General features: G+C 48.1%; 1 protein-coding gene across 5 annotated transcripts in view; it reads left to right on the forward strand.

The window, feature by feature from the left end:
• Positions 1-27,956, forward strand: part of ATP8A2 (ATPase phospholipid transporting 8A2) — a 543,049-nt gene that overhangs the window by 495,713 nt on the left and 19,380 nt on the right. For all 5 annotated transcript variants that reach the window (XM_084768271.1, XM_084768273.1, XM_084768274.1 and 2 more), the window contains one exon: positions 7,057-7,161. In XM_084768271.1, coding sequence (XP_084624397.1) covers positions 7,057-7,161 — 105 coding nt within the window. The remainder of the gene's footprint in view (positions 1-7,056; positions 7,162-27,956) is intronic.

The raw sequence follows: 27,956 nt of genomic DNA on the forward strand, positions 1-27,956 counted from the left end.
CTCAGTCCTTGCAGCTGTCTCGAATTCCAGAGCTATGGGAATTCAGAGGAAGCAGGACTCCTGACACTCACCAGAGAAAGCTTTTGCTTTTGTTCTTGTTTTAAATTTAAGCTTGTGCTCCATTTTGATCTTTTTTTAAAAATGCATTTGATAGAAAAAGGAATACAGAGCAGAAGTCACGTGACAGCCAATAGGGGCATTGCCTTGTGTGATTGCAAAGCCATTTCCAAACACAAATGCATTTCATCATGTTTAGGAAACACGACCGGCGACTCACTCCTCATCTTAACGCTGATGCCAAGCAATCACAAATAGTGCCTGGCTCGAGACCCTAAGTATAGAAGAAAATCATACACATGTAAGTCACTTCCCTGACAAAAGTGAAAGAAGCTCCGTTCACCTAACCGACTCCCAGGAGGAATCCTTAAGAGTTAGTTTACAAGTCGGTGAGAAAAATCACATCGTAAATATAAAATTATAGTGCAGATTAAATAGGAATTAATTCAAACTCACATTCTGCTCGTACATTTTAAATTAATGTCACTTCTAAAATACAAAGGAAGCAGTGATGACCCCAGAGGATATGGCCCTTGATTTCGCTCGGGAGCAGACAGGAGATGGCCCCACTGCCCCAGTGTTGGTCTAGGTTCAAATGGGTGCAGTTGCTCCTAGAAGTGTGGCCAACTTTACTGGAAATTGAGACTTCCAGCTTGGGCAAACTACAATTATTTCTGGGCCCTGAAGTAGTGAAGTGAGATTTTTTTTTTAACCCACACCTTCCGGGAAAAGACATCAGGTCTCATTTTTATCTCCTCATTGCTCCCACACTCGACAGGAATTATTCTTGCCTGACAGGGATCTCTTTTGAAAAGGTCTTCATTTGGGCATAATCTTGACAACTGATGGTGGTGCTGTTGCAGAGAGAGAGCGGGGAGAGCAATAATTTTCCTAGAATATTTTGCTTTTGTTTTTCTTCTGCTAGGTTTTTCAACTACTACTAAAAATCTAATAATTTTAACTTCTTAAATGCTTTGACTAACCACTGCTTTTGTTTTATTTGTGGTTTGTAAACGGCATACCTGGAAACTTTGGGTTGGTTATAGCCAGGAAAGATATTTCCTTAACCTATTAGACGCACTGTGAGGAACTATCCATTCTGTTATTGCTTTATTTGAGGCAGTAGGCCCAAGTTTGGCACAGTGTGTTTATTCCCTAGTTGAGTTTGTGTGTCTCTGCAAATGAGATAGTTTTGGAGACATGCTCCTTGGCTTGGCTGAGTCTGACAGGAAGTAGCTACAGGCTCACAGATTCACCCCCAATGAGCTTAATTCAGCTATCTTAAGTTAGTGTCATGAAAACAGAATTTTACTGAGGTTCCTTCTGCCAAGTGTGTCTTCAGCAAAGCATCTTGGTTTCATTTCAAAAAGAGGGTTTGTAGATCGTGGGGCTCTGCCTCCTCCTATTTTTTTCAGAGCCCCTCCCAACGCATTTTAAGTACAAATTCTCTGTCACAATGAAGCAAATGGTCTCCTCCCTCCAACAAGACTCAGTCCTGTTTGTGGGACCTAGGCTATAAAATTAGCACCATTTACATATTAACGACGATAAATCAGATGCCGTTGCTTCCAGCTCCAGCGTATGGAAAGAATAAAAGTCACCTCCTCTCCAAGGAGCTTGCCAGCTGGGTTCCAGCCGGGACCAGAGCCCCACAGAGAGGTCTGAGGAGCCAGCAGGGCCCGGCTACCCTTGCCTGTTGTATTGTTGAGGTCCTGGAATCTGCCACCTGCTGCCTGGCAGGGGCAGCAAACCCAGCTTCTGCTAGGAGTGGCATCCCATCACCTGGCAGAGCCGGAAGGGGCCCTGCTGACGTAGACAACCTGAATGCATCTTGCTCTTGAGTTATTGAGAGGAGCTAGGAGAACAATGTGTTAAACTAGCTCATGTTTTGGGGGGGCCCAAAGTTTGTGCCCATTTGCAATATCTGCTGATGCCTAAACTTTTGCCATTCCTATCGTGAAGAACAAACGTTTTATGAGTGTATATGGGCACTGTCCCACTGTCTCACTGAGCATGGGGTCCAGACTCCATGTAATATTATACTCAGAACTGGAAATATTTGCCAAAGCAAGTAAATCGGCTGGCTCCTCCCACAGGAGAGGAAGCCTGTGGTGGACTGATTTCCCATGGCAAAGCCACAGTACTCACCTGAGATCTTTGTGTCTGGGCTGGAGTCATGCAAAGTTTTAGAAAAATGTTCCCCACCCTCCCACCCACCCCCACCATGCTCTACAACAGTGTCCTCAACCTGTATGTGGGTGGTGACCCATTGTGTGTGGGGGGGTGGCAGTCACATATCAGATATCCTGCATATCATATCATATATATACATTACAATTCATAACGGTAGCGACATTACAGTTATGAAAGTAGCAGTGAAGTAATTTTGTGGTTGGGCGTTCACCATCACATGAGGAACTGTATTAAAGGCTCACAGAGTTAGAAAGACTGAGAACCGCTGTGTCCACATCCACCCATCATTGGATTTTTGTGTTTTCTCTCTCTCTCTCTCTCTCTCTCTCTCTCTCTCTCTCTCTCTCTCTCTCTCTCTGTCTCTCTCTCTCTCTCTCTCTCTCTCTCTGTCTCTCTCTCTGTCTCTCTGTCTCTCTCTCTCTGTCTCTCTGTCTCTCTCTCTGTCTGTCTGTCTCTCTCTCTCTCTTTCTCTCTCTTTCTCTCTGTCTGTCTCTCTCTCCCCCCCCCCCCCAACTCTCTTTTCTTTTTCTTTCTGTGGCTCTAAGAATCTAACACACTCACTGTCCTAGCAAATATTCTCCCGCAGAGCTACATTCCAGCCCTTATTTGGGGGGGGGGGGTGTTTTATTTTGTTTTGCTTTGTTTGAGATAGGATCTTTGAGTACAGGCCAGGGTGGCACTGGTATTGGGATTCTCCTGCCCTGGTTTCATGGATGCTGGTACTGTGAGCACCTAAGGCAGTGGATGACTCTCTTCTAGGCATCTCTGGCTCCCTTTGCCCTGTCCTTCACTTTCATTCCAGGACCCGGGCTGTTAACAGTAAAAAGAGAGAAACTAAATGAAGTAATTCACTTTTCCCACAAAGTTTGCCAGTTTTCTGGATGAAGATCCATTTTTTTAGCCTATCTTAAGTCAGATTTGGAGCAACATAAAAAGCCTGCGCTATTATTCCTCAGAAGTTTATGAGGGCTCAAATGGCCCTATTGCTTATTAACATAATTGATTATATGTGATTGCTGGCTAACGAGAAGTCTGGTGAGGAACATGCAGTGTAAATTGCCCACAACGATTTTAATATCTGTTAGCCTATACTCTTCCAAAATGGTCACCTGTGACAGCACGCTTAAGTAAGCTGCCAGGTATGGCTCTGTACCCTGGAAAAACTGGCTCCTATCCTCTCTGTAAATGATACAAAGCTCAGGGCCACCAAGCAAGGAGGAGACAAAGCTCAGGGCCACCAAGCACAGAGGGGACAAAGGTCAGGGCCACCAAGGAAGGAGGGGACAAAGCTCAAGGCCACCAAGCACAGAGGGGACAAAGTCAGGGCCACCAAGGAAGGAGGGGACAAAGCTCAAGGCCACTGAACGTGGAGGGGACAAAGCTCAGGGACACCGAGCAAGGAGGGGACAAAGCTCAGGGCACCGAGCATGGAGGGGACAAAGCTCAGGGCCACCGAACATGGAGGGGCATGCTTCCCTATATCAAACTGTTCGCCTGTCTCTTCCCAGGCATCGCACAGTGCACGCCCATTCCAGACTCCATTTCCTCATAATTCCAGATAGGTACTTAACTGACGATAAAAGCAATTTCTGTGTACAAATGGGCCTAGATTTTTTTTTTAAGATTCTAACCAAACCAATTTCTCTTGAAGCACATTGTGTTTTCATTTTCACCCACACTTAGAATGGTAATGTGTCCAGTTAACTTGCTGCCCTTGCATGCATGCATTAAAAAAAAAAAAAGAGGGGGAGCTCAGAAAATATGTCTTAGAAACAAAAAGATGAAAAGTTCAAGATATCAACCATGCTATTTCTTTTTAAAGTGTCTAAGGAGACACGGAAGCAGACGCCTGACACCAGGGGGAGGTGGGCTAGAGAAGGTGGTGGGTGTGGGGAAACCTCTCACTGAAACCCACTGCTTTGCGCAACCAGTGCTAATTTTAAAGGACAACTAAAGTCCCTCCAAACCTAGAGCTACCCTTACCTATGTCAGGAAGCTCACAGTCACCAGATGTCCCCACCCTCACTTCCGTAGTCACCTGGTATCTTGAATGGAGTGAGACGAAGGAAGCCAGGCCACAGGGAAAAGGCACAGATAATCCAACTTCAGAGCTGTGACCCAAACCCCAGCCCTCAGGGAGCCCTGACTGCGTGCCAATGCGAACGCGCTACACGCGTGCGACAGGGAGACTTAAGATCCAAAGGATCCTAGAAACCTACAAGAAGAAAATTATGATAGGCAGATTTAGGCCCAGGGGTCCCGCTCAAACTATGGCACCAGCTAAGGACAATACAGGCCGTAAACTTCAAACCCCTACCCAGATCTAGCCAATGGACAGGACATTCTCCACAGTTGAGTGGAGAGTGGGGTCTGACTTTCACACATACTCTGGTGCCTCATATTTGACCACATCCCCTGGATGGCGAGACAGGTGGCATTCAGAGGAAGGACAGCAGGCTACCAAGAAGGGAGCATATACAGGGGGAGGAGGTCCCCCTCAGTCACAGTCATAGGGGAGGGGAGTAAGGGGAAAATGGGAAGGAGGGAGGAATGGGAGGATACAAGGGAGGGGATAACCATTGAGATGTAATATGAATAAATTAATAAAATAAAATTTAAAAAAAAAGATCACTTCGCTACTTCAGCCTTTAATAGGTCATGGCTCTTGAGGAAATGGCTTTAAATTATTGCCACCCTCCCCATGCGCGACATGCAGAAAGGGTAGTCCGGGCCTCCCCAGGCTCTTGACAGCAGCCAGGTGCCCAGGCTAGCTTCCAGAAGCCAGCCTGGCACAGTTGCATCTTCAGAGAAAACAGTTTCTGGGCCTGTGGAAGTGAGCCAGGCTTTGCCCTCCGGAGGTCAGTATCTGCATGCTGGGTGTCACGTTTTCTTTCTTGGCCTAGGCTTCAGGTTCTGCTACCCTGCTTGCACCCCATGGCTCTCCTTCCTATCCTGAGCCCCAGCCACTTTGTCTCCCTTGGCTCAGAAGACAGCAACGGGGCTAGCATAGAGGTTGACAGTCCTGTGCAGAGGGAAGGGTAAAGATGGATCAAGGGCTATCCGGGCCACGTGGGGAAGTGTGTCTACCCTAGGACCATAGTGTAAAGTGACTTTGAGCAGGGTGGAGCACACCCCTTAGTCTATTATCAACATAGCTTGTATGGGACCAGGAACATTCAGCAATATAGGACAGTGTACATTGTAACGGCCTTCCCCTCTCCTGAAATATGTCGGCCATTTTCTCATTTATTGTTTAACTTAAAAATTCCATGGTCCCCAACTTCGAACTTTGTATTTTTTTTTCAATACCGAGCCTCAGAACTCCCTTTGAAGTGATGAAGGTGTTATGTGTTACAGCCTGTGTGGGTTGGGTTTGTTTACTCTGTGGGGAAGGATGGCAGGCACATCTCCCCTGTCTCCCGGCTAGTACTCCATTACAGATTAAGGTGAAGTGCTAGGTGACCTGACTTTATCAGAAAGGAGGGCCTTTGTGCTTACAGGCAGAGGGCTGCTGGGAGGTGTAACCCACACCTTACCCCTCCAGACAGTTCTTGGTCACCATGTTCACTTCTGAGCACTCACACCCAGTTCTTCCTCCTGCTCTGTCTGCAGCTTGTTGCCGAGCAGGCTCCGCAAACACAGTCCCTCAAGAAGAAGCTGCTGCAAAGCTGTTCATCAGGGAGGCTGCCAACACTGCTCACTTACAGCACTTGCCCTGCTCTGCTTTATGCACGATTTCTCTTTTATCTCGCCTACTTTTTTCTTTTCCTTTTTGTTGGTGCTTGCACTTTTCTTCACCTATACATTTCCAACCAGAGGATCGATTTTTAGTTTTGCATACTTTAGTTTCAAATTTTAAAAAATTGGATTTATTTAAAAAATAAGATTTATTTAATGGGGAAATAGAATGGAGAGAGAGAAAGAGAGAGAGAGAGAGAGAGAGAGAGAGAGAGAGAGAGAGGAGAGAGAGAGAGAGAGAATGAGTGAGAATTAAGGGTAGTTCAGTGGCAGAGCATTTGCTGAACATGTTCTATGCCTGACCTCTATCCCCAGTATAGAGAAAAAAAAAAAAGATTAAAAATGTCTTACCACCAGGTCACAGGCTCTTTAGAACACACTGGCTCCGGTAATGACAATGTAGTTTTCAGCTACACCACATTGTGCATAGCTGTGGGGAGCAAACGCAGGAGTTGGATATATGTATTGGATAGGTCACGGCTTAGCTTCAATTTTAGAGGAACCTGAGGTTGGCAGATTATTTGACTACTGCAAGGGATTTAGTTTAGCTGAGAGAGGGGAGCGGGTAATTTCTCCACTCTCCAAGAGGAACCAAACATCCCAGCCGGGTTCCCATTGTGGCCGGAAACCAGCCCTGGATTTCCTGAGTAAGTCTCAGTCAGAGGAAGATGGGAAAGCTGCACAGACCATGCATTCCCTCCAGACCCCGGAGCAAGGGCTTGCACTGCGAGCTCTGGCATCCTAACGCCCATCTCTGCTGAGGCGGTAGCTCTTTTCACGGCAAACAGAGCGACAAGAATTGCTACCTTCAGCAAACCAGGAACCAGCGCCTGCACAAAGGGAAAGGTTTAAAATATGTGGCGTGCAGTGAAAACTCTAGGGACCAGCTTCCTGATCTTCGGGGTTCCTCTTGTCCTTTGTCAGCTCTGCCTGGTCCCCAGGTTTTTAGGGGTGCCTGTGGTTCATGGCCCGGGTTCTCATCTGTGGTACTTTGGATGCTTTGGGCTGGGGCGGTGAAGCTCCTATGACAAGCTCAGGTGTCTTCTCTCTCTCTCTGTTCTGCTCCAGGGCCAAGCACACCTGCAAAAAGACGCTGTTGGAGGAGGTACAGGAGCTGGAGACCAAGTCCCGAGTGATGGGGAAGGCGATGCTGCGAGACAGCAACGGGAAGAGGTGGGCTGCCCCCAGTGTGCCCTCCCTCCCCCTTCCATCTCTTATTTCTCCTCCTTGGCTAGTTTTCAAGGGGAGCTCGCACGCGGTAGGCTCATCTGATTACATGCTAAGAATGTGGTCATGGTGAGCTTCAAATTGCATCTCCTCAGCCGCCATGAGGATGTGAGTTTCAGGGTCACTGGGCCCATCCCCAGGTAATAGTCGTGGTTTTGATGGGTTTGGGATGTGGACAAAACAGTCTTGTGAATAATCGACAGCATAGCAAGGTTTATTAAAAGGATATAGTAGGGACTTAAAGAGGATCCGAGAGCTGGGCCTTCGGTTTCAGGCCCAACCACAGTACCTGGGGCTGAACATGGAGAGGGGTGTGAGGTTACTGATGGAGAGCTTTAGTTGTCCATGGAAGGTTCGTTACACCCTACTTCAGCGTTCCCCCTTTTATCTCTATTTTATGCACATGGGTGTTTCGCCTGTGTGTAACATATGTCTGTGTGCCATATGTGTGCAGTAGCCACAGAGGCCAGAAGAGGATGTCAGATTCCTTGGGTCTGGAGTTACAGATGTTGTGAGTTACCGTCTGGGTGCTGGCAATCGAACCTGAGTCCTCTGGAAGAGCAGCCAGTGCTCTTAGCCACTGAGCCGCCTCTCCAGTTCCCTGAAAGGGGATATTTTTGATGACTTAGCATGAGTTAGTAGATCTGAGGAGGCCTGAGAACTCTCTCGGCGCAGAAACTGCTGCTTACCGTCTTTGTCACCAAGTGTCCAGTTACTTGGCCTTACACTTAACAGGTGACCATGAGGAGTCAGTCTAGTCAGGATAAATTTATCAGAAATCTGTATGTTACCAAAGGACATTGTTCTGGGCCGAGGATCATCTACAGGGTAGAAAGACCTCTGTGTTTGTAATGTGGAAAAATCTGAGTGTTCTTCTCCTACGTGCCTGGAGGGAAATCTACAGCAAACTTTTAGTGAAACAAAGTTAAGTACTTCTAGACGTTGCTACTTTGTTTTATATTGTGTTTGTATGAATTGTCTTTTAAGGCAGTGGAATTGAAGATACTTGGTTTTTTTAATGAAGGAGATTTGGGGCGGAGACTGTCCATAAAGTAGCCACAGGGCAAGCGTAGGGACCCGAGTTCAACACCAAGCATGTAAAAGGCCAAGCATGACGGCACTTGCAAGCCCAGCGCTGGAGAGATTTCTGGGTAAGATGATGGATTTAGAAGCCTAATCACGGGAAGTTTGTAAAAGAAAACAGCCAGAATAACACAGTGAGCTCCTTACCCCAGCGCTGGGGAGTGGGGGTGGGGTGGAGATGGGTGTGTCCCTGAAGTTCTGTGGCCAGCTGGTCTAGCCTAATTGGCCCCAGGCCCTAGTTAGAAACCAGTCTCCAAAACAGTAAGACGGAGGAATGGCACCTAAGATTGTCCTCTGGCATGCACACACACACACACACACACACACACACACACACACACACTGTAGCTCAATCCATACAGTATTCACATGGAGAATCAAGCATTTTGGAGGCTTTGGAAGCATCATTTCAAATAACTATTGATATTTTAGGGAAGGTTTCAGAGCACATGGTTGGAGTTGTGGTTTTGGTTTGGTTTGGTTTATGGCTTACTTAAAAAATTATTTTAGATTTGTTTTACGTATATGTATGTTTGCCTACATGTTTGTAGGTGCATCATGTGTAGGCCTGGTACCCTATAAGGTCAGAAGAGGCCTATGGGTCCCCTGGGTCTGGAGTTGCAACTGGTTGTAATCCACCATGTGGGTGCTGAGAACCGAACCCGGGTCCATACTTGCTGCTCTTCTAAATGACTGAGCCACTTTCTCCAGCCCCTATAGCTTACTTTTTAACAAGCGAGTGCATTAAGCATGTGTTGGTATTTATAAGCCGGCAAAACCAAAAATACTGTCTTCCAGAAGCTTAAAACTGGGGATGGGGATGGAGCTCGGTGGTAAGGTGCTTGCCTAGGGAGCCCAAAGGCCTTGAATTCCACCCCAACACTGGAAGAAAAGAAAAGAAAAACCAAACAGATAAATGTAACGTTGTGACCAGGCGGTAGATTCGTTTATACTCAGACAGTTTAGCTGCATCTCCAACAACCTACAACATTCTTTGAGACCTGAACAAGTCATGTTCAGCAGCTGCAAAAGTTGGAGCAGGGAACTGGGGCAAAGTGAGGTTGAGAGCTATTCTCAAGGATAAAATGCAGAAAACTGTGGTAAGCACAACTTTACCATCTTCAGAAGGCCCCCACCTGTCCCAGCGTCTCAAGGCTCCATGAGATTGCTAAGTAAGCACAAAGAATTTCTAAGTAATAATGGAAATCTCAAAACACAACTGTCCAGAGGAGACTGCTGTGTATTCTGTGATACATTTGTGCAGGGCCTTCATATGGCCTGTAGAGCTCTTCCGGTGGTCTGGACTTGGCAGCACGGACGGTCAGAGGGAGGACCATCTGGCTGGGGCCATCCAAAAAGGCTTCCATGCTGGAGATGGGCTTGGAAAGAGCTTAGGGTGTAAAGAACCCTAAGGATAGCAACAGTGAGTGTGCTTCAGGAAGAGACCTTTCCACAGCCTGGGCTGTAGGGCCAGGAGCCATTTCCAGAGCTCTGGAGTCTGTGTGAACTCTGGCTGAGCCCTCAACTGTGTACCCTTGGGCAATCTGGGAAGGCAGACACACTGTCTCTTCATCTGTTGCAGACAGCTAATAGTGGGAGGGGAGGAGGAAGGTTTTATGAAATCATAATAGACCTCCCGAGCCATTGTGAGAGTGCAGAGTATCAGCTGTGAATTTGGCCAGAGAGTCACAGTGTGAGAGGGAGCTGTGCGCTGTTAGCCTTGATAGAAGGCAAGAGCCCCGCCCCCACCACCCCCCCTCCCCCACCGCCCCCCCTCCCCCCATCTCTCTTCATAAAAACATGGGGCACTTTTGTCATCTTTTGTTTTCTGTGCTGTACTAGGAATTGAATTCAGGGCCTTGCATATGCTCCATCCCTGAGCTACTCAAAGTCCCTGGATTTGTCAGCAGAGAGAGGACAAAAAAACGCATCATGCCGCCATCCTCAACGGCCCGAGGAGTCTCCTTCAATCCAAGGGAACTCGACTCGGGCTCAACCTGGATTGGTGGCATCAACTTAGAAAAGAATCTCAAGCTGAGCCAGGATGAAGCAGAGTCGGAGGGTTTATCAGGAGAAAGAGGCTCTCGGAAAGGTCTCTGCTTCTCAAGGGACAGCGGGAGCAAATTAAGGCACGCTCCAGTTTAGGTGTCCGCTTTTCAAGGGAGACATGCCATCGAGTGCCTTAGGATTGTTCCTATATGCCATCTTGGTGGCTCTGAGGTTCCACTTCAGAAGGTTTTTAGGACACCTCCCCCTTACTCTGTAATCTGAGAAAGTAAAACCAGGAGCCGCTAGGATTGTAGGAGGGGACGTAGTGCACACCCTCTCCCTGGAAATTGTGTTTCTGGGAAGATTCCTAGAGAACTGCAGTTTACAGTGGGGGAGGGAGCTACTGGAATTCTTGCTTGGTTACTGGTGAAAGGCTTCAGCGTCCTTTCCTTCTTACTTCTCCAAGAGTTTTCCCGTCTTAAAATCTCCCCTTTAACCTGTGTTTTCCTGGCTGGTTGGCTGGCTGGCTGGCAGTAGGCTCATGGGCCTGTGCTAGCACACTACAGCACAGTCAGTTTTCTGTGGTAGTGGGGAACAGCCATGGCCTTGGGCACACAGGGAAACCAACTGACCCCTGAGCTCCCTCCTCAAGCCTTATGAATATATGTTTTAAACATCTCCCAGGTATGGTGGCGCACACCCTTAATCCCAGCTACTCAGGAGGCAGAGGGAGGCGGATCTCTGAGTTCAAGGCCAGCCTAGGCTACGAAGTGAGTTCCAGGACAGTCAGGGCTACACCGAGGAACCCTGTCTTGAAAAAAAAAAAAACCTAAACAAGCATCTACTTAGCAAAATCCTCTAAATAATGAAGTGATTTAAAAGGGTGGAGTTTGTGTGTGGTTTTCTACTGGCTGCACTTGAAGACCCATGTTCCTAGCCTGCAGTGGGTGGGTCTCGTGACTTCACAGTTGCTTTGATGACATGGGTGCCCATCTAGATGAACATGCTATCTTATGTGCACACGCCGTTACAAAGTCAGCCTTTCTTTTCCTTCTTGCACAGCACTCCATTGTGAGATTGCTCATCAGAGCTGGTGTGCGCAGCCGATGCCCTTCCCAGTGTCCGCCCTTTGCCTTTCTCCCTTCTAATTGTTCCCGGTTTGTTGTGGGCCACCTGCCCACTAGATAACCAAGGCAGGCTGTTCTCTCTCATCCGCTTGCCCTCCTGAGAGCTGCCTCATCCCTGTTTCTTTGATCACTTCTGTTTGCTTCTTTCACCTCTGCTTGGGTTCCTGGGCACCTCCATGCCGGGAGGGCCCTTGGGGAGTTGGGGAAGAGGTTGAACTCCGCCTTCATCCTGAAGATCTTCTGGAGTTAGAATCTAGAGTCTGGCGAAGGTGCTAATCACACTGTCCTTCTGTTTCTGTTTCTTTTTCCCACCCCATTTGACTGTCAGTTCACTAACCGTGCCGTTGTGTGTGTGTGTGTGTGTGTGTGTGTGTGTGTGTGTGTGTGTGTTGGCTCTTAGAGGACATTAAAAAAAAACTGGTTGATTGGCCGGAAATGCAAAAGTCCAGCTCTGTGAGGTAGCAGAGAGAAACGGAAGGTGACCTAGTGCCTGGTTTGCTGGCTCATCTTGGAGATGGCCACAGAGAGAGAAGCTAAGGGCAATGCAGTCACTTCCTTTCCAGAGAAAAACCATTTCTCTCACCAGTTAAGGACAGAGGAGTTGGAGAGATGGCTCAGCACCCACACCAGACTGCTCACAGCCAAGTCGAGTTCCAACTCCAGGGGACCTGACACCCTCTCCTGGAATCTGCAGACACCTAAACTCATGGATGTAAGCACACACAGCCATACATGTATATAGGTTATTAAAAGTAACAAAGATAAAAAAAATTTAAAGGGCTGGTGGTTTAGCTCAGAAGGTGAAAGGGCACCTGTGGCTAAGCCTTGACAACCTAAGTGCAATCCCGGGACCCACACACACGGTGGAGGGAAAGAACTGATCTCAAAAGCTGCCCTCTGATTTCCACACATGTGCTGTGGTTCATCCACATACATACACCCAAAAATAAATTTTAAAAAATACATATTAAAAAATAAGGAGCAAAATAAATAAATAAATAATAAAGAGCAGTCCTCAGATAGAACCCCAGGTGGCATTCTCTCAGTGCTGTGAGTTGAACCAGGAGCAGCCATGCCTGGGCCAGCCCTCCACACCCAGTTCTCAGCCTCTGACACTGAGCTGCACTCTCTGGGGACCTTACAGACACTCTGGCTCACTGGCAGAGAGTCTAACAGTTTTGTTAGGATTGTACTTATGAGAAATAAAAGAAAAAAATCTTGAGGCAGTCACCTCTAAAAACCAAATGTATAGCTACGTTTTTGAGATGGTATCTAGGGCGCTTCCATATCTTATTTGTTCAATAGGCTTTTTTAATATCTTGCCTTTATTTATGGGGGTGGGGCACAACACAGGCATACCATGCATGCGTGTGGAGGTCATAGGACAACTTATGCAAGTGAGTTCCTTTCTCCTGCCCTGCAGGTTCTAGGGAGCAAACTCAGGTCATTGGGCATAGCAGCAAGCTAGCTCTGCCTGTTGAGCCATCTCTGCAGCTCCAATAAACAACGTCACCTACCATTTTGATGAACTTATATAAATCCCAGTCTTTCACTGTAGCTTAGTAAGCTATGACATCTTCTTTAACATGCCTACTTCAGTTTGACTCTGAATTTACTTCTCAGATTCCAGTTTTGAATGCCTGGTCCCTTGCTGGTGTTGCCACTTTGGGAGGTTCTGGAGGCATTTGGTGAGAGGAGTGCCGCTGAATAGAAGTGAAGTCTGTAGAGGTGTCCCTGCCCCTGGTTGGGCCTCACTTGCTGCTCCCTGGTCCGTCATGATGTGAAAGGCTGTCTCCCATGGCATGTTCCCACCATGAACCCCACATGAATGAACTGAGGCGCTCCACAGTTCTCGGTTTTGTCACGGTGATGGGGAAATAGCTGGTACAATAACTCTATGCTCTTCCTTCAATAAGTCAAGCTAACCTGTGGAAACACACACACACACACACACACACACACACACACACACACACACACACACACACGTAAGCCCTGTGCTTAAGGCCTTGGGAAGCCAAGGGTGGATCAGAGAGTCAGACTCGTGGAGAACACTGCGCAGCAAAGACGGGCTTCGGTAGGCAAGAGCAGCACGGTCTCCACTTTGGTTTGCCTGTAGAGGAGGAACTTGTCTGGGTGTGTGGTGTGCACTGTGAAGCCTGGACTGGTCAGAAGGCTCTCCCAAGCTTTCCTCCCAGGAGCCCTCTCCAAGAGGAGCCTTGCAGGCCCGCTGATCTCCGCAGAAGGGTCACCTGGAGAGCATTAGCTTGTGTGTCTCAAAGCCAAAGACCTAAATGAAAGGACTCCCTCTTTGCTCTTTTAACACGTTCCCTTCTTTAGTCCTAAAATGTAGCTCAAGAATTTTCTTTCTCTGGTAGAAGAAAACCTACTGTGACTACTTACTGTTAGAGATATAACAAACGGATATCCGACACAGCGTGGAAGGTAGCCGGCTAAGTTTTCCCCAGTGTGTTTAATTCCTTTGTGATGCTAGGCTTTCCATATGGCAGGAACACAGGTGAAGAGCAAGGGGAAGGGTCGAGAGGTGGCGCTGTCTTAGACTGGATAAACAACAAGAGCCCTCTTGTTTCATTCTAGACCCTTCTCTCTGCTCATCATGGTTGGGGTTGGCCCTGGTGGGGGTGCGGGGGGCACACTGCTTGTCTCCAGTTTCAAGGCCAAGCAGTTCTGGTGGCTGCCTCTGGCTTCCCAGGAAAACTCAGATTCTCTTTCATGTAAGAGCTTTCCCTGACCTGAGGCCGGCTGGGCCTTGAGGAAAGATAGCAGCCTGTCTGGCCTTGAGGCTTCTGCCAGTGATCGAGTGTCCCGCTCTGGTTTTGTGTTCTCTGAGAACACTGATGCGTGGCTCTGGGGCCTCTCACACACTGACCTCGGGAGGGAATCTGATCCCAGCTGGGTGCTGCAAAGCCTGTGCTCTCCCTTGCAGCCCCCAGGACAGACTGGATGTTGTTGAGAAGCCCCCACTAGAGGAGGGGGCTGGGGGTGGGGTGGCACAGATACTGCCCATGACCAGGGAATCTGAGCACAGTGCTCCATACTGAAGAGTAGAGGCCAGCACTTGCAGCCTTCCCAGGATTTCCAAATTCACCAAGGTCAGGCAGCATACTCTCCCAGGGAGCTGCGTGTGTGTGTGTGTGTGTGTGTGTGTGTGTGTGTGTGTGTGTGTGTGTGTGTGGTATATAATGTATATCATATATAGACCTACATATACCATATATATGTATATATATACATACATATACATATATATATATCAACAGCAAAAAAAATCCCTGTTATAACTATATCATCCCAAAACTTGACTCAAAACAACCACTACATTGTGATCCTTAAACAGACATTCTTAGGGCTGGAGAGATGGCTCAGTGCTTAAGAGCACTGCCTGCTCTTCCAAAGGACCCGGGTTCGATTCCAAGCACCCACGTGGCAGCTCACAACTGTCTGTAAGTCCAAGATCTGGCACTCTCATACTAAGGCACATTAAAATTAAATAAAGTATTTTTTTTAAAAAAACAGACATTCTTGCATCTTTAAATGAGTATTTAAGGGTTGGGGTGTGGCTTAAGAGTAGGGCTCTTGACTATCATGAGGGGCCCTGAGCTTCAACCCTAATACCTCAAATAAATAAGCAAATAAAATCATAGTAATATTCAATGTGTTTGGTATTGGCCTGGCCGCCACGCAGAGGCAGAGTTCAGGCAAGCCTTTCCCGTGAGACAGCAGCATCAATGTGGGCTTCTCCCATATTGCCTTTACATCAGTTCAGGGAGAAAAGTGTATTTTCTCAGAGTTATGGCTGTTGGCATCACGTACCTCCATCTTCGCTTTATTTCCCTCCCACCTCATCCACATTTTCCCCTAAAATGACTATTAGGTTTTTTTTTTATTGGCCAAAAGGGTAGGAAATTATGGCATCATTTCAGCCAACTTCTCCACTCCAGGTGGCAAGTGTCTGCTTCCAACACCTGGCTGAGATTTATTTGCCTTCCAGCTGCATTTTTTCCATGACTGTGTCATGAAGTGGAGCAAGGAAACCAGTTGTGAGACAGACAGGATGGAATGGGGCTCCAGGCCCTGCCACTCACTTAGCTGTAGGACCTTGGCTGGGTCGCTAACGTCCCCTTTCCAGTCATGAATCTGCTTTGAGGATGAAATGGAAAAATCCACGGTAAATCCACAGTGCATGTCGACCTTCGGAGAGCGTAAACTCCCACCTCATCCGATAGCCGACAAGATAATCCATCTCTCCCGGCCATTCTTAAAAAAGGATGTGAACATGGCAGGAACTCAGTTCCTATTGGGTCAGTGTAGACATTTAGCTGAACCCCAGGCCTATCAGGAGAGTGAAGGTATCCAGCGAGGTTTAGGTTTCTTTTGATGCTAAGAATAAACACAGAGCCTTGCACATGCTAGGCAGGAGCTCTGCCACTGAGCCACCCACCTCGTCCACAGATTAAGTTTTGTGAGATGGGTGCATCTAGTGGCATCTGCTTACCCCAACCTGCCTTTGGGTCACTACGTCCAGGAGCTCCTCTGGCACCTAAGAGGCTGGGCCCACACAGGCTGTGCCTTACACTCCAGGCTCTCCTTGATACCCGCCTGAAACAGTGTCCCTTTCCACCTCTGCTATTTGCCCCAGACAAACTCGAAGCCTTGGGAACAAGTGCCTTCTGGTGGCTATCACTCATATGTTTGGCCTTTCTCTATTGTGATCATGTCAGCTTGGGCTTCCCTTAAATTAACACATTCTGTTGTTGTTGTTGTTGTTGCTGCTGCTGCTGCTGCTGCTGCTCCTGGTAGTGGAGGCGGTGGTGGTGGCGGTGGTGGTGGTGGTGGCAGTGGCAGTGGTGGCGGTGGTGTGCTGGCATGCCCCTGTAATCTTCACATTTCAGGGACGGAGATCAGATGGCTTGAACTCGGGAGGAGGTGATCATACACTTAGGAAGCATAGAAAGACCTCGTTTTCAAAAACGAAAAAAGAAAAAGAAAGCACTCAAATATTAAAATGCACAAAAGCAGAGCAACTATCACAGACGGTGCCCATGTACCCAAATCACAGATCCAGCACATACCAAGATGTTGCCAGAGCTGCTGTGTTTAGCCCCATTTGTCCTTATATACTTCAAGGGTTAGCTCCAAATAGTACAGCCTGCCTTGTAACACCTCTTACAACCTGCGCCATGCTGTTGCTAAATGTGAATAGCGTGGTGCTATGGTCTCTGATCACATCTAATTATCGGTGATCGTTCCTCAACACCAATCACATACTTCTCTGTAAATAGGCTTTTCCAGATGGCCCTGGTCCTCCTCGCCTTTTCAGGGCCAGCTGGTTTATACCGGAATAGAGGCAAGGACCACATTAACGAGCTCAAGTCTCTCTCCACCTGCAGACGTTATGTCTCGGGCCATGGACTTACACATTGCAGTCCATTTTTTAATTTATCATACACTGTGGCCACAGGTGACCGATGAAAACAAGAGACCCAGACCTGAAAGGGGGGATGGGGGTGGGGGGAGTCCCCTCAGCCCAGCATTGTTCACTAATGAGAGAGGAAAACAAGGACTATCTTATACCAGCTTTCTTTGCACATGGCCAGGGTACCATATTCTCTCCAGGGGTTTCCATTTATAATTTCATTCTCCCTGGGGTGCTCAGAAGGCTGTGGAGCCCCAGTAGCCAGACCGGAAAGTCTACCTGCCTGAAACACCTGATGGAAAAGGTGAAAGCGGGCAGGCCTGCCAAGGCTGTGTGAGAACTTGAGGCGTGGAATGAAGGTTTTCAGTTCCCACTTGCAGGGGGAGAGTGATGCAAGCTTAGAAACTATCCCCCAAACTCCCCAAGGCAGGCTGAAGTGAAAAGTTCAGAGTAGAAGGGAAGGAGTTAATGGGCCTATCAGCTGTCTTGATACGGATGGCTTCCAGACAGAACCAACCGCTTTCGCGGGCTCCAGTATGGTCTGTGAAAGAAATTAATAAACGCATTTCATTTGGGGGGATGGGGGGGGGGGGACCACCAGCAAGGCCTACACAAAAGGGAGGGTTCTTAGAAAAACAAGTGCACAAGTCAACAGTTCTGGAAGGAAGGCGGGCAAAAGCTGCCCAGTTGTCTAGTGGGGGTGGACAAACACAGGTGAGGAAAGGCATTAGGGGAACAAAGGGAGTAAATGGTCCAGGAAATTGCAGAAGTGCTGACTGGATTACCCACTGGGGGATTGCTGAGACCTGCATCCCGGGCACAGGAAGGAAGGAGGAGGAAAGTAAACACTTAGAGAAGTAAAACACATCATTAGTGTTTAGGGAACGCCCCCCCCCCAGCTGCCCCTGTCAACCGAAAATAATCAATTCTCTGTTGCAGTACAGGCGTTAGATCCCCCAGAGCCTTTGTTTTGATGGGCTAATGTTTAATAATTTTAAACAATTTTAAACACTGCTTGATACTGATTACTGAGGCAAGCAGAAAGCCGCCTTGTTCACTGGGGAGCCGATGTGCTAGCTGATGAGGCGCCTCATCAGGGGCTCAGCTGTTTCCTGCCACGGAGACCAGAGACTGTAGGAAACGCCTAGGCAGAGCTGGGAGGAAGGCTGCTGAGGTGGGACTGAGGGTCAGTTGGTAGCTTGGGGCAGCCTGGCCTCAGGTCTTAGGTTCAGGAAGACTCCAGGATATTTATTTTTGACTCACACATCGAGTTATAGTTTCATGCCCCTTTTCTCTACCCTTCGAGAATCATTTTTACTAAACCCTGAGTATCGGTACCAGCCTCCGCCACTGCTCAGGCTTGCTCAACCCCTGGAAAGCACTGGTCGGGTGCGTGAATCTCCTTGTGGGTACAGATAAGTTGCATGAATCCTCTCTCATCCTGCAAGCTGCTGCTTCTTCAGCCATTTGAGCACCCACAGGAGACTCTTGGTGCTTTGGTGGTGGTCCTGTGGGTGGCATACTGTGAACAGTGGCACTGCACATTCCGGGCGGGAATTCAGGCACCCTTAGGTCTCTGCTGAGCTCTGTTAAGCCCTGGAGGATTGTTTGCTCTTCTAAGTTGACCTTTCTTCTCCCAGCTCCAAACTGTGTAAGCTCTCTTAGGCTAAGACATTCCAGGGAGCTTAAGGCAGGTGACCATCTGCAGCCCTCCTGAAATTGAGTTAACAGTCTACATTCCGGGGCCTATCTCCCTAAGAGGGTAGATAAAGGAAGCTCTAGTTAGGGCATCCTAGCATTTAGAATCAGCTGGCTTTTTTTTACAGTGCGTAAGAGAACATCTCAGCTCTCTGATGCAGTGGACTGTAGGTGGAAAGGAGCCCATACAGGGAAGTACCAGACAGTTGCTGCATCCTACACTACACCACAGAGCACACCTCCGCTTCCCAGGTGTGGCCTCTGGCACAGCTGTGGGAGTTATATTTCCACCTGGCACTAGGAAAGCCAGACCAGGCCCTTCTTAGTAGCCGATGGATAAGACGACGATGGTGACTGTGACGTCATAGGCCTAGCGGTTCAGAAAAACCTTAAGAGAACGGCAGAGTTACTACTGGGAGACAGTCTACAGGAGTTGACGCGTTTAGCCGTTGATTTATAGGAATTTTGGGAGGCATTTTAATTAATGGATGTAGAAAATTTAAAAATACCATCCTAACCCTCCCCCTGGGAAAACAAACAAATGAAATGGTTCTTGGCTCTCGAAACCACTTTTCATGGCCCTCCTGTTCTGTAGACCTTGACACAGTGGCTGCTCGCCATAGAGCTTTGGTCGTCAACTGCACACTGGTAATTCTTTCTCTTCTGGCAGGGCATCGATAACCTGTTTACTCGGTGTTTATTCTCTTCCCTCTGCAATTAGGATTCATTCAGCCACCTCAGGTGGTGGTAATTGGGACGTACTCTGACTAATGAGTAAACACATTGGCTTGATTGCAGATGCAGGCAAGTCATTATTCGTCCACGCAGCAGACGTGTGTGGAAAACTGACGAAGTGCCAGACAAGAGTGGCCAAACAGACAGTGGCAGGTTCCTGCTGCCCTGGAGTAAGAACTCAGTGAGAAACAAGAAAAGAGGAGGCTGCTGGGGGTAAAGTGAGCACAGGGGCATCCTGAGCAGACGAGAGAGAGAGCTGAGGACTCAGCAGAGCGAGCCTAGGAGGAAGCACATGACTGGAGGTCCTGTCTTTTTTTTTTTTTTTCATCATAAGGGACAAACTGACACCTCTATAGCAAAACACAGACTAATGAGAGACCAGCAAATAAATCTATTCAGCAAAGTTGTACGCGATGCAAGAACCTTCAGAAATGAACACCCAAGCGTCTAGAAGTGGGCACTTCATGCTTAGGGTCCGCGAAGAATAAACAATACCACTGCAATGTGACTAGACAAAAAAAAAAGTGGTCTGATGGTAATCAGCCTGGGGGGGTGGGGGTGGCTCTGCGAGACATCTCTGTGCAGCATCCTGTGCCGCCGTTTAGGCAAGGCCTCGGGAGGCAGGTCTTAGGGTCTAATCACAGGCAAGGAGGGTCAGAGGATTTCCTTGCTTCATCTGGCACAGGAAGGTGCCACTGGCCTTCTGCTCTCCAGGCCTTCCCTGTCTCCTCCAGTTCACAGTAGCATACCGAGTCACGTCTATCAATCCTACAGTGACTGCAGGACCCTGACGTATGCCAGTTAGCATGCAGTCCTGTGTTTTCATAGCTCGCCTTGCAGCCTCGGAGGAGCTCTCATTTGTGTACTTCCCTGTGTCTAACTTAAATCCCTTAACAAAAACGCACAAGTTGGTACCAGAACTCAGAAACGGCAGTGGTGGTGTTCTTGTTAACATGGCGAGCTTGTGTAGACAGGATCGCTGGCCAGTTTGCATGCTTTGAACAGAACTGACTCATTTTCTCTGGGTGTGGTGGCAAAGGCCTGTATTCCCAGCACCGAGAGGTGGAGGCAGGAGGATCTCAAGTTGGAAGCCAGCCGACCTTTATGGGGAGACCCTGTCTGGAGGGTGGGGGCTGGGAAGGAATGAGTGGATTAATTACCAAGGCTACTTTTTGTAAGTTTTTTTTGTTGAAAGAAGGGCAGCCTGTGAATAAAGCCTTCTCATCTGTGCCCTATTTGTACGACCAAGAATAAGGCCCTCTGGCCTGATGCCCTCCTAGGAGCATGTTCTCCAGGAGGCACCTGTGGGCTTCAACATGTTCAGACTTGATGTGGCTTACATGGAAACATGTGTTCTCATTTTGGTTAAAATATTTTGAGATACATAAAAATTATAAATTAAAAGCTAGCGCTGAAAGAACAGCTAACACTGATGATGTAACTCTAAAACCATCTATTAGCTTTATATTTCAACGTGGTCACAAAATCCAGATGCGTGTGTTCCTCAAATGACTTGAATTGGTTCATTAGAATATTCATTTTAGAGGGAGCGAAACTCGTCTGATTGTTTTCATGTTACTTACCCATGTAGTTCAGAACACAAACTGATTGATGTTGAATGTTGACAGTTAGATTAGGTGTAGTCCGAGCGAGGGTTTTCCATGTGCCCATTCAATTTCCTGACAATGGCAATGCCTCATGGGACCTCGGCCCTTTAGATCTGTTTGTTTCCTTTTGCTCAGTCATCAGACCAATCAAAAGCTTCCAAATAGAAGGCATTTTCGATATCAAGGCATTGCTAGGATGGCAGCCATCTTGTTTTCTTAAAGCACTGATCTATGGCCCATGCCTTTCATGACCCCACTTTCCCCTTCACCTATTCAGAAATCATTTACCTCTTTAAAAAGACCGCGGCGCTGGCCTTTGTTGAAAACACTCTTGTGTACTCACCATGGACCTCCTTGGATAAGTTATTCTCTTTTCTCCATCCTCACAAATCTCTTTGAGGCTAGAGAACGGTCCAAGTTGTCACAAGCTAGAAACAAAACCCTTTGGTTTCTACCAAATTTGGGGACAGTCCCTTTTACACTGTGCAGAGGAGACTCAGAAGCCAGGGGTAACCTGGGCATGGTTGAACATGTGTGCTGTCATGCTGCCTGACAAATGGATTGTGTCCTGTGACTGACAGGCACAGCTATGCTCTGGATAAAGAGCTGTTGGCACACAAGGACTGTGTCAAAGGAAAGTCTCAGTATACTTTTCAGTTCACCAACCAGAGAAATACCACCCCGCACATGGCTGCCACTCTTGCCTGTGGTGTTGCATCCAGCGGCTATGTGGCTGCAGTGCAGCCCTCTGGCGTTGCACTTCTTCCCTTCCACAGAGTTTCTGCTTTGCTTTCTTCAGTATGGGGGAATGGGAACATCTCCCAAAACAGCTGACTCCTGTCTGTTCCCTGTTGCACAGAACGTCTACAGACAACAGTGTCATGTGAAAAAGAAATATACTAGCCTCTTCTTCCGCACTTGTTCAAGCTCTAGATCCCTAGCTCTTACACCATTCTGATTTTTTTTTTCCTGCCTCTTCACTTTCTATGTACTTTCAAAGAACCTACATGCAACCTCACATCAAGTTTGCGTTGTTGTCCCTGTCAATGCTCTGCCCTGTACATTTGCTTCTTGAACATGGCGGAGTGCACAGGTTTCCTGGTCTCCAACTCGGGCTCTTTTCTAGCTCTGCTGGAGTGCGTCCAGCCGAGGACGGCGGTGGCCGCGGTGCTCCGGCTCCCAGGTGCACTGTCTGCCTGGCCTTTTTGATTTGCTCTGTAGTCTGTATTGTTAGCTTCAATAGGAAACAACGAGAGCAGAGTTCTTGTAAGCTTTGTGCACGCATCCCTCAGCAGCTAGGTAGGCCGTCGTCTTCCCTTTGAGTACGTTTTCTTTCATAAACCATCATGCATTCACATACTAGTCCTTACAAAAGTTTTGCCCCAAATACTTGCTGGGTTTGTAGCATCACAATTTCTGAGAAGTCCCTGGGGTGGGGGGGGGGGGGGGGAATCACATGCTGCTCTTCAGAGGCCAGCGTCTGCTCAGGTTTCCTCCCGATCCTCGGGGGTCAGCTGGGATCAAAGAACGCATGTGAACTTTTCATTGATGTGGCTCATTTAAATTGCCAGTGATGTTGCGTTTCTGTTTGGTTTGGTTTGGGGTTTGTTTCATTGTGGTGCTGGGAATGGAAACCAGGGCCTTTTAGATGCCATCAAGGTCTCATTGACTGAGTGACACGCCAGACTCTGTTCTCCTCTATGAGCTGTTGATACAAGCAAGCCCTTGGGTCAAATCCTGACAGTTTGTCAGAGGTCAAAGGAGGAAGTAAAGAAGGAAGGTAATGGTTATGTCAACTTGACACAAGCTAGAGTCATCAAGAGGAGAGATCCTCAATCGAGAAAATGTCTTCATAAGATCAAACTGTAGGCGAGCATGCAGGGCATTTTCTTAATTAGTAATTGATGGGGGAGGGCCCAGCCCATTGTGAGTGGTGCCATCCCTGAGCTGGTGGCCCTGGGTTCTATAAGAAAGCAGGCTGAGCAAGCCATGAGGAGCAAGCCAGTAAGCAGCACCCCTCCATGGCCTCTGCATCAGCTCCTGCCTTATGGTTCCTACCTTGTTTAGATCCCTGCCCTGGCTTCCTTTGATGATGAACAGTGATGTGGAAGTGTAAGGCAAATACACCCTTTCCTCCCCAGGTTGCTTTGATCGTAGTGTTTCATCACAGCCATAGTAAACCTAAGACACATAATGATGGAAAGAGTTCCAGGACAGCCCAGAGTGGGTCACAATTTCTTACCAGGTCATGAGGTAGGAGAGAGATTGCAACTACAGAGAATGACTTGGTAGGTGTGCCCAGGTGGGTATGATGAGATTTCTGGACTCCACACTGTGAGTCCAGAGAGATAATAAGAGATAACAAGTAAGAAAAGCTGGGAAGGGCCAGACGTGGTGGCGCACGCCTTTAATCCCAGCACTTGGGAGGCAGAGGCAGGTGGATCACTATGAGTTCGAGGCCAGCCTGGTCTACAAATCGAGTCCAGGATAGGTAAGGCTACACAGAGAAACCCTGTCTCTAAAAGAAAAAAAAGAAAAGAAAAGAAAAGCTGGGACATCCCACAGGATAAAGTTGGAGGTTTACTCTATAGGCAGAAATGTTGAGTGGAGAATATTAAATCTGGCCTTCAACAAGACCTCTGCAACATGGCGGTGCAGAGCCAAAGTCGCATGTCACCAGGATTCTTCTCCCAAGCAGAACGTATCAGGACACACACACATTTCATCTGAGAGTTACCCCATCTCCAGAACAATTTGGATTATGAGAAGGTCTTCTTGAAGTGACCTCATCATACCCTTTGGGGAAGAAAAGAAAACTGTAGTTTACTGTCTAACTCTTGGGCAAAACCCAACCAGATATGTGACTATAGGGTGTTGTCTCCTGGCTGGCTACCTTAATGATCAAAGCTATTCAAAAACAAAAACAAAAAACTTGACCAAAGCAACTAGGAGGGGTTTATTTTAGACCATGCCTTGAGGGCACAGCCCATCATAGCAGGGCATGCATGGCAGCAGGAACATGGAACAGCTCCATGCATCCAGTCAGGAAGCAGAGAGAAATGGATGCTGCTGCCCAGGGAACTTCCTCCTTTCTTATTCAGCCTAGGGCTCTACCCCATGGAGCGGTGCTGCTTACATGCGGGCAGGAGAGTCTTCCCTCCTCTATCACACCTCTCTGGAAATGCCCACACAGACACACGTGCGTGTCCTCGGTGGGTCTAAATCCAGCCACACTGACAATGAAGATTAACCAACACCCAGAAAGTGCCCTGTAGAAATGGTCATCACTAAGTATCTCTCAGAGGACAAAAGAGTCAAGTCCCATCCCCTTGGATACTGTCCCAAGCCTTCACCCTGCACTGTGCCCTTCTGGTTCCTTAGAGTCTGTCCCAAGCCAGCGGTCCAGAATTAGTTATTGGCAATAACTCCTGGAGGAGCTTGAAGAATCGCCCGCCAGATAGCATAAGAAGACACCAGTCTCTCTGCACCCTCCCACTTTGCCCACAAAGCTGAACAAAGCCTGTTTCTTGGCACTCAGCATCATTACAAGGAGGTTGACCTGAGTGGTGGGGACCAGTTTTGTGTGTGTGTGTGGGGGGGGGGGGGGTGTTATGGTTTCTTTCTTTTCTTTTCTTTTTTTCTTTTTTTTTTTCTTTTTTTTTAGTTAGTGCACCATGTATCCCAGTCTGCCTACAAAGTTGTTATATAACTGAAGATGGCCTCGGACTCAGAAGTGCTGCCTTCCAAATGCTGGTCTTACAGGCCTGAGCCACCAAACTGGGTTACTAAGGACGGAACCCAGGGGTTTGGATTCACACATGCTAGACAACCACACTACAGAACTACATCCCGACCCCTCGTTTTCCTTATTCTTTTATTCGTATTCTTGAGTGGTGCTTGGCATCTAGCAGGGTTTCCCGAATGCTAGGCAGCTGCACTACCACTGAGCTGCACCCTGCTTACCAGTTACATAAACCTTAACTCAAAGCTGAAAAGAGAAGGCAGCTGTGGTAGTGTCCTGCTGACAAGGATCCTCGGGGAAGGTTCTGCCCATTGCTCTTAATCTAAAATCCGCACGTCATTTGCGATGGGGCCAGATGGTTTAAAAGGGAGATTTTCGGATTTTTAGCCCCACCCTTTGACCTTCTACCATAAAACAGCTCAGCCAATTGCTAGACCAGCACAGGCTGATGACCGAAGGACAACCGTGCCTGAGGACAGATGGATGGCAATGTTGGCCTTAGCCTGTTGTGACCTGTGGTGGCCTTGGCCTAGTCTTGAGGTCCCTGTGTAGATTGATTCCATAGTGACAGCACCTCCCTAGTGCTAGTGGTGGTGGCTTTGCACAGTGAAGATGGTGGCAGCCCCATGCGGCTTACCTGACCAGACCAGCCTGCTCTGCAGCACCTAGGTGACCGACTCCCTTTATGGAAATTATATCCTCCTGCATAGGACACAGTCTCTGGGATGCAAGAGGTTCAGGGGCAAACAATGTACTTTTTGGTTCATTCTTGGCTCTTCCTTCATCTGTCAAGGAGGTATCTCAGCTTCCTCACCTGAGACACCAAGCCTGTGCCTCCGTGTATTGGCTCTAGGGGGCAAAAAGTGCAGCTGACCTGGGGTTCACACCCCTCATGACACCTTATCCACACATGATTGCTCTCTCTGAGGCAGCCCAAGGCATGAATGGAATTTAAAACACAATTTCTACAACCCTCTCATTCCCTCTGTGTGCTGAGCTGAACCGAATGCTCACCTGCGAGCCAAAGTGCAGTGACCAGTACTCCAGCCCGAGACTGGCAGAAAGTCTCATCGGAGTTCTTGCACAGAAAAGAACTGATGGCCTCGCCAGGGCAGCCATTTTCCCAAGGAGACACTCAGAGCGGGCATCTGCAGCAGCGACTTTGTCCTTTTCCTCTTAAGTCTGTGCGGACTCTGCCAGCAGGTCAGGCTGTGCCAGGCACCTTGAACCCTCATTATCTTTAATTAGTGTTTAGGAGGTTAATTAGTGGCAAGGCTCATCTTTCTTTAATTACTTCAGCGGTTGAGGCAGGGGGTCCTCGCAGCCAGCTTTGAATTATTCTGTTTGTCTTCCTGCTAATTTGAATTGATAAAGTCGGATGTTTACTGCACAGCTGAACACACTGATGGGGTGCTGGGGAAACTTTCAGAGTGGTGGACACAGTTGTTTTTACTGTAATTAATTTTCAGGTTTAAGGACCTAGGGAGTTTGCAGTTTTAAAAATAGTCTAACAGTCAAAACAAGACAACAGTTTCAAACCTGATTTAACCCTGGAACCCCAACAGGCAACTAATCTGTTTGTCGTGTAAGGGCAAGTTCTTGTAAGAATTTAATCGATTACAAACTAGGCTGATTAAATTCATCAGATGAATGATGAAGAAAATATGGGGGCTGGAGAGATGGCTCAGAGGTTAAGAGCACTGACTGCTCTTCCAAATGGTCCTGAGTTCAATTCCCAGCAACCACATGGTGGCTCACAACCATCTATAATGAAATCTGGTGCTGTCTTCTGGCCTTCAGGCAGAATGCTGTGTACATAATAAATACATAAATCTTTGAAAAAAAGAAAATATGGCATACAGAGATGGGTCATGTGCGGGAGACTGGTGAAAACCGATCTATTGAGCAAGGCAGGCCAGAGCCAGAGAAATAAAGAGCACAGCTTCTCCTAAATGTCGAGTTAGGCTTCAAAGCAGTAAGACAGGAACCGGAAGGAGGATTCTTAGTGGAGAAAAGGAGGCCAGCGAGAGGGGAAGAGGAGGAGGAGGAGAGAGTCACGGGGAGTGAGCATCATCAAAGTACATGATAGGCATGCATAGTGAAGCTCACTTTTGTGCACAATGAGTGTGTGAAAACCATTTTAAAAAATAGGGCTGAAGATGCAGCTAAAAGACTGGAGACAGAAAGGGGCAGAGGTGTGGGACAGAAACACGTCTTTATCTTTCACCATCCGTGGTACACCTGGTTGCCTGCACCTAAATTCTGTGTGGGGCACGACAAAGCTGCCCCCTTGACTCTGGAGGATTCTCACCCCAGACCATCGGGCTTTGGCACAGGGCCTGATCTGTGTATCCTTGGCTGTGAATTCTGTGTGGGCACGACGAAGCTGCCCCCTTGACTCTGGAGGACTTATACCCCAGACCATCAGGCTCTGGCTCAGGGGCTGATCTGTATCCTTGGCTGTGAGTATTAGGGATGCACTGTTCTGGGCAGGTGTCGCCATTGAGCCTCAGGCCACCCCCAATGCCTTCTAGCATCCAACTCTCTTCCTCTCCCCTGCCCTGTTCCTGTGACAGTCACACACCTTATACCTTTACACGTGCTCCTCCACCCCACCCTTCCAGCTCCTTTCTTCCTTCATCCCTGACAGGAGGTAGAGGATGCTGAATGCTGGACCCAGGTGACATTCGTATTCAGCAGGAAATTGGATCCCGGTGGTTCATGTAGGTCTGAGAAGTGACAGTGACCAGAAGTGCCCCTGGTCATCCCATGACCCTGGAAATACCATCTTATACAAAGGGGTGCCCTCCCACTACATCTTGGGATTCAGTGGGCCTGCTCCTTCTGTGTCCTTTAGACAACGATGATTGAAAGAGAATTTCCCAACACAGACATAGGGCCCGGGACCCTTGTGTTTTCTGTCATCACTGCTTTTGTGTTTTGGTCCATCCTGCATTTTATTCCTTCATCCATTCATTTCCTCAACCCTCCAACTAAACTTCTCTTTCGTTATTTAGCTGCACTGGAGATGGAGGATTGGGATGTGCTGATGCTTGGGGAACCCTCTACCACCCAGCCACCCCGTCAGGCCAGCAGGCCACTCTGAGCATGCTCACTGCACCAGGCTCGCCTTCTGGTGCCGGAGTTAAAAACAAAAGACAAACTTCTTGCCCTGTAGAACTCAGTTCCCAACAGAGAACCCAAGAAGCCATGCCAACTGCATGGTGAAAGTGTGACCCGGAAAACAAAGCCAAGTGTGGGTGCTGATGGGGAGAAGTGGCGGGGGGGGGGGGGGAGTGGGGGAGTCAAGAGACTAGGAGGTC

The sequence above is a fragment of the Acomys minous genome, assembly GCF_964271855.1.
Source record: "Acomys minous genome assembly, chromosome: 18".
Classification (NCBI taxonomy): Eukaryota; Metazoa; Chordata; class Mammalia; order Rodentia; family Muridae; genus Acomys; species Acomys minous.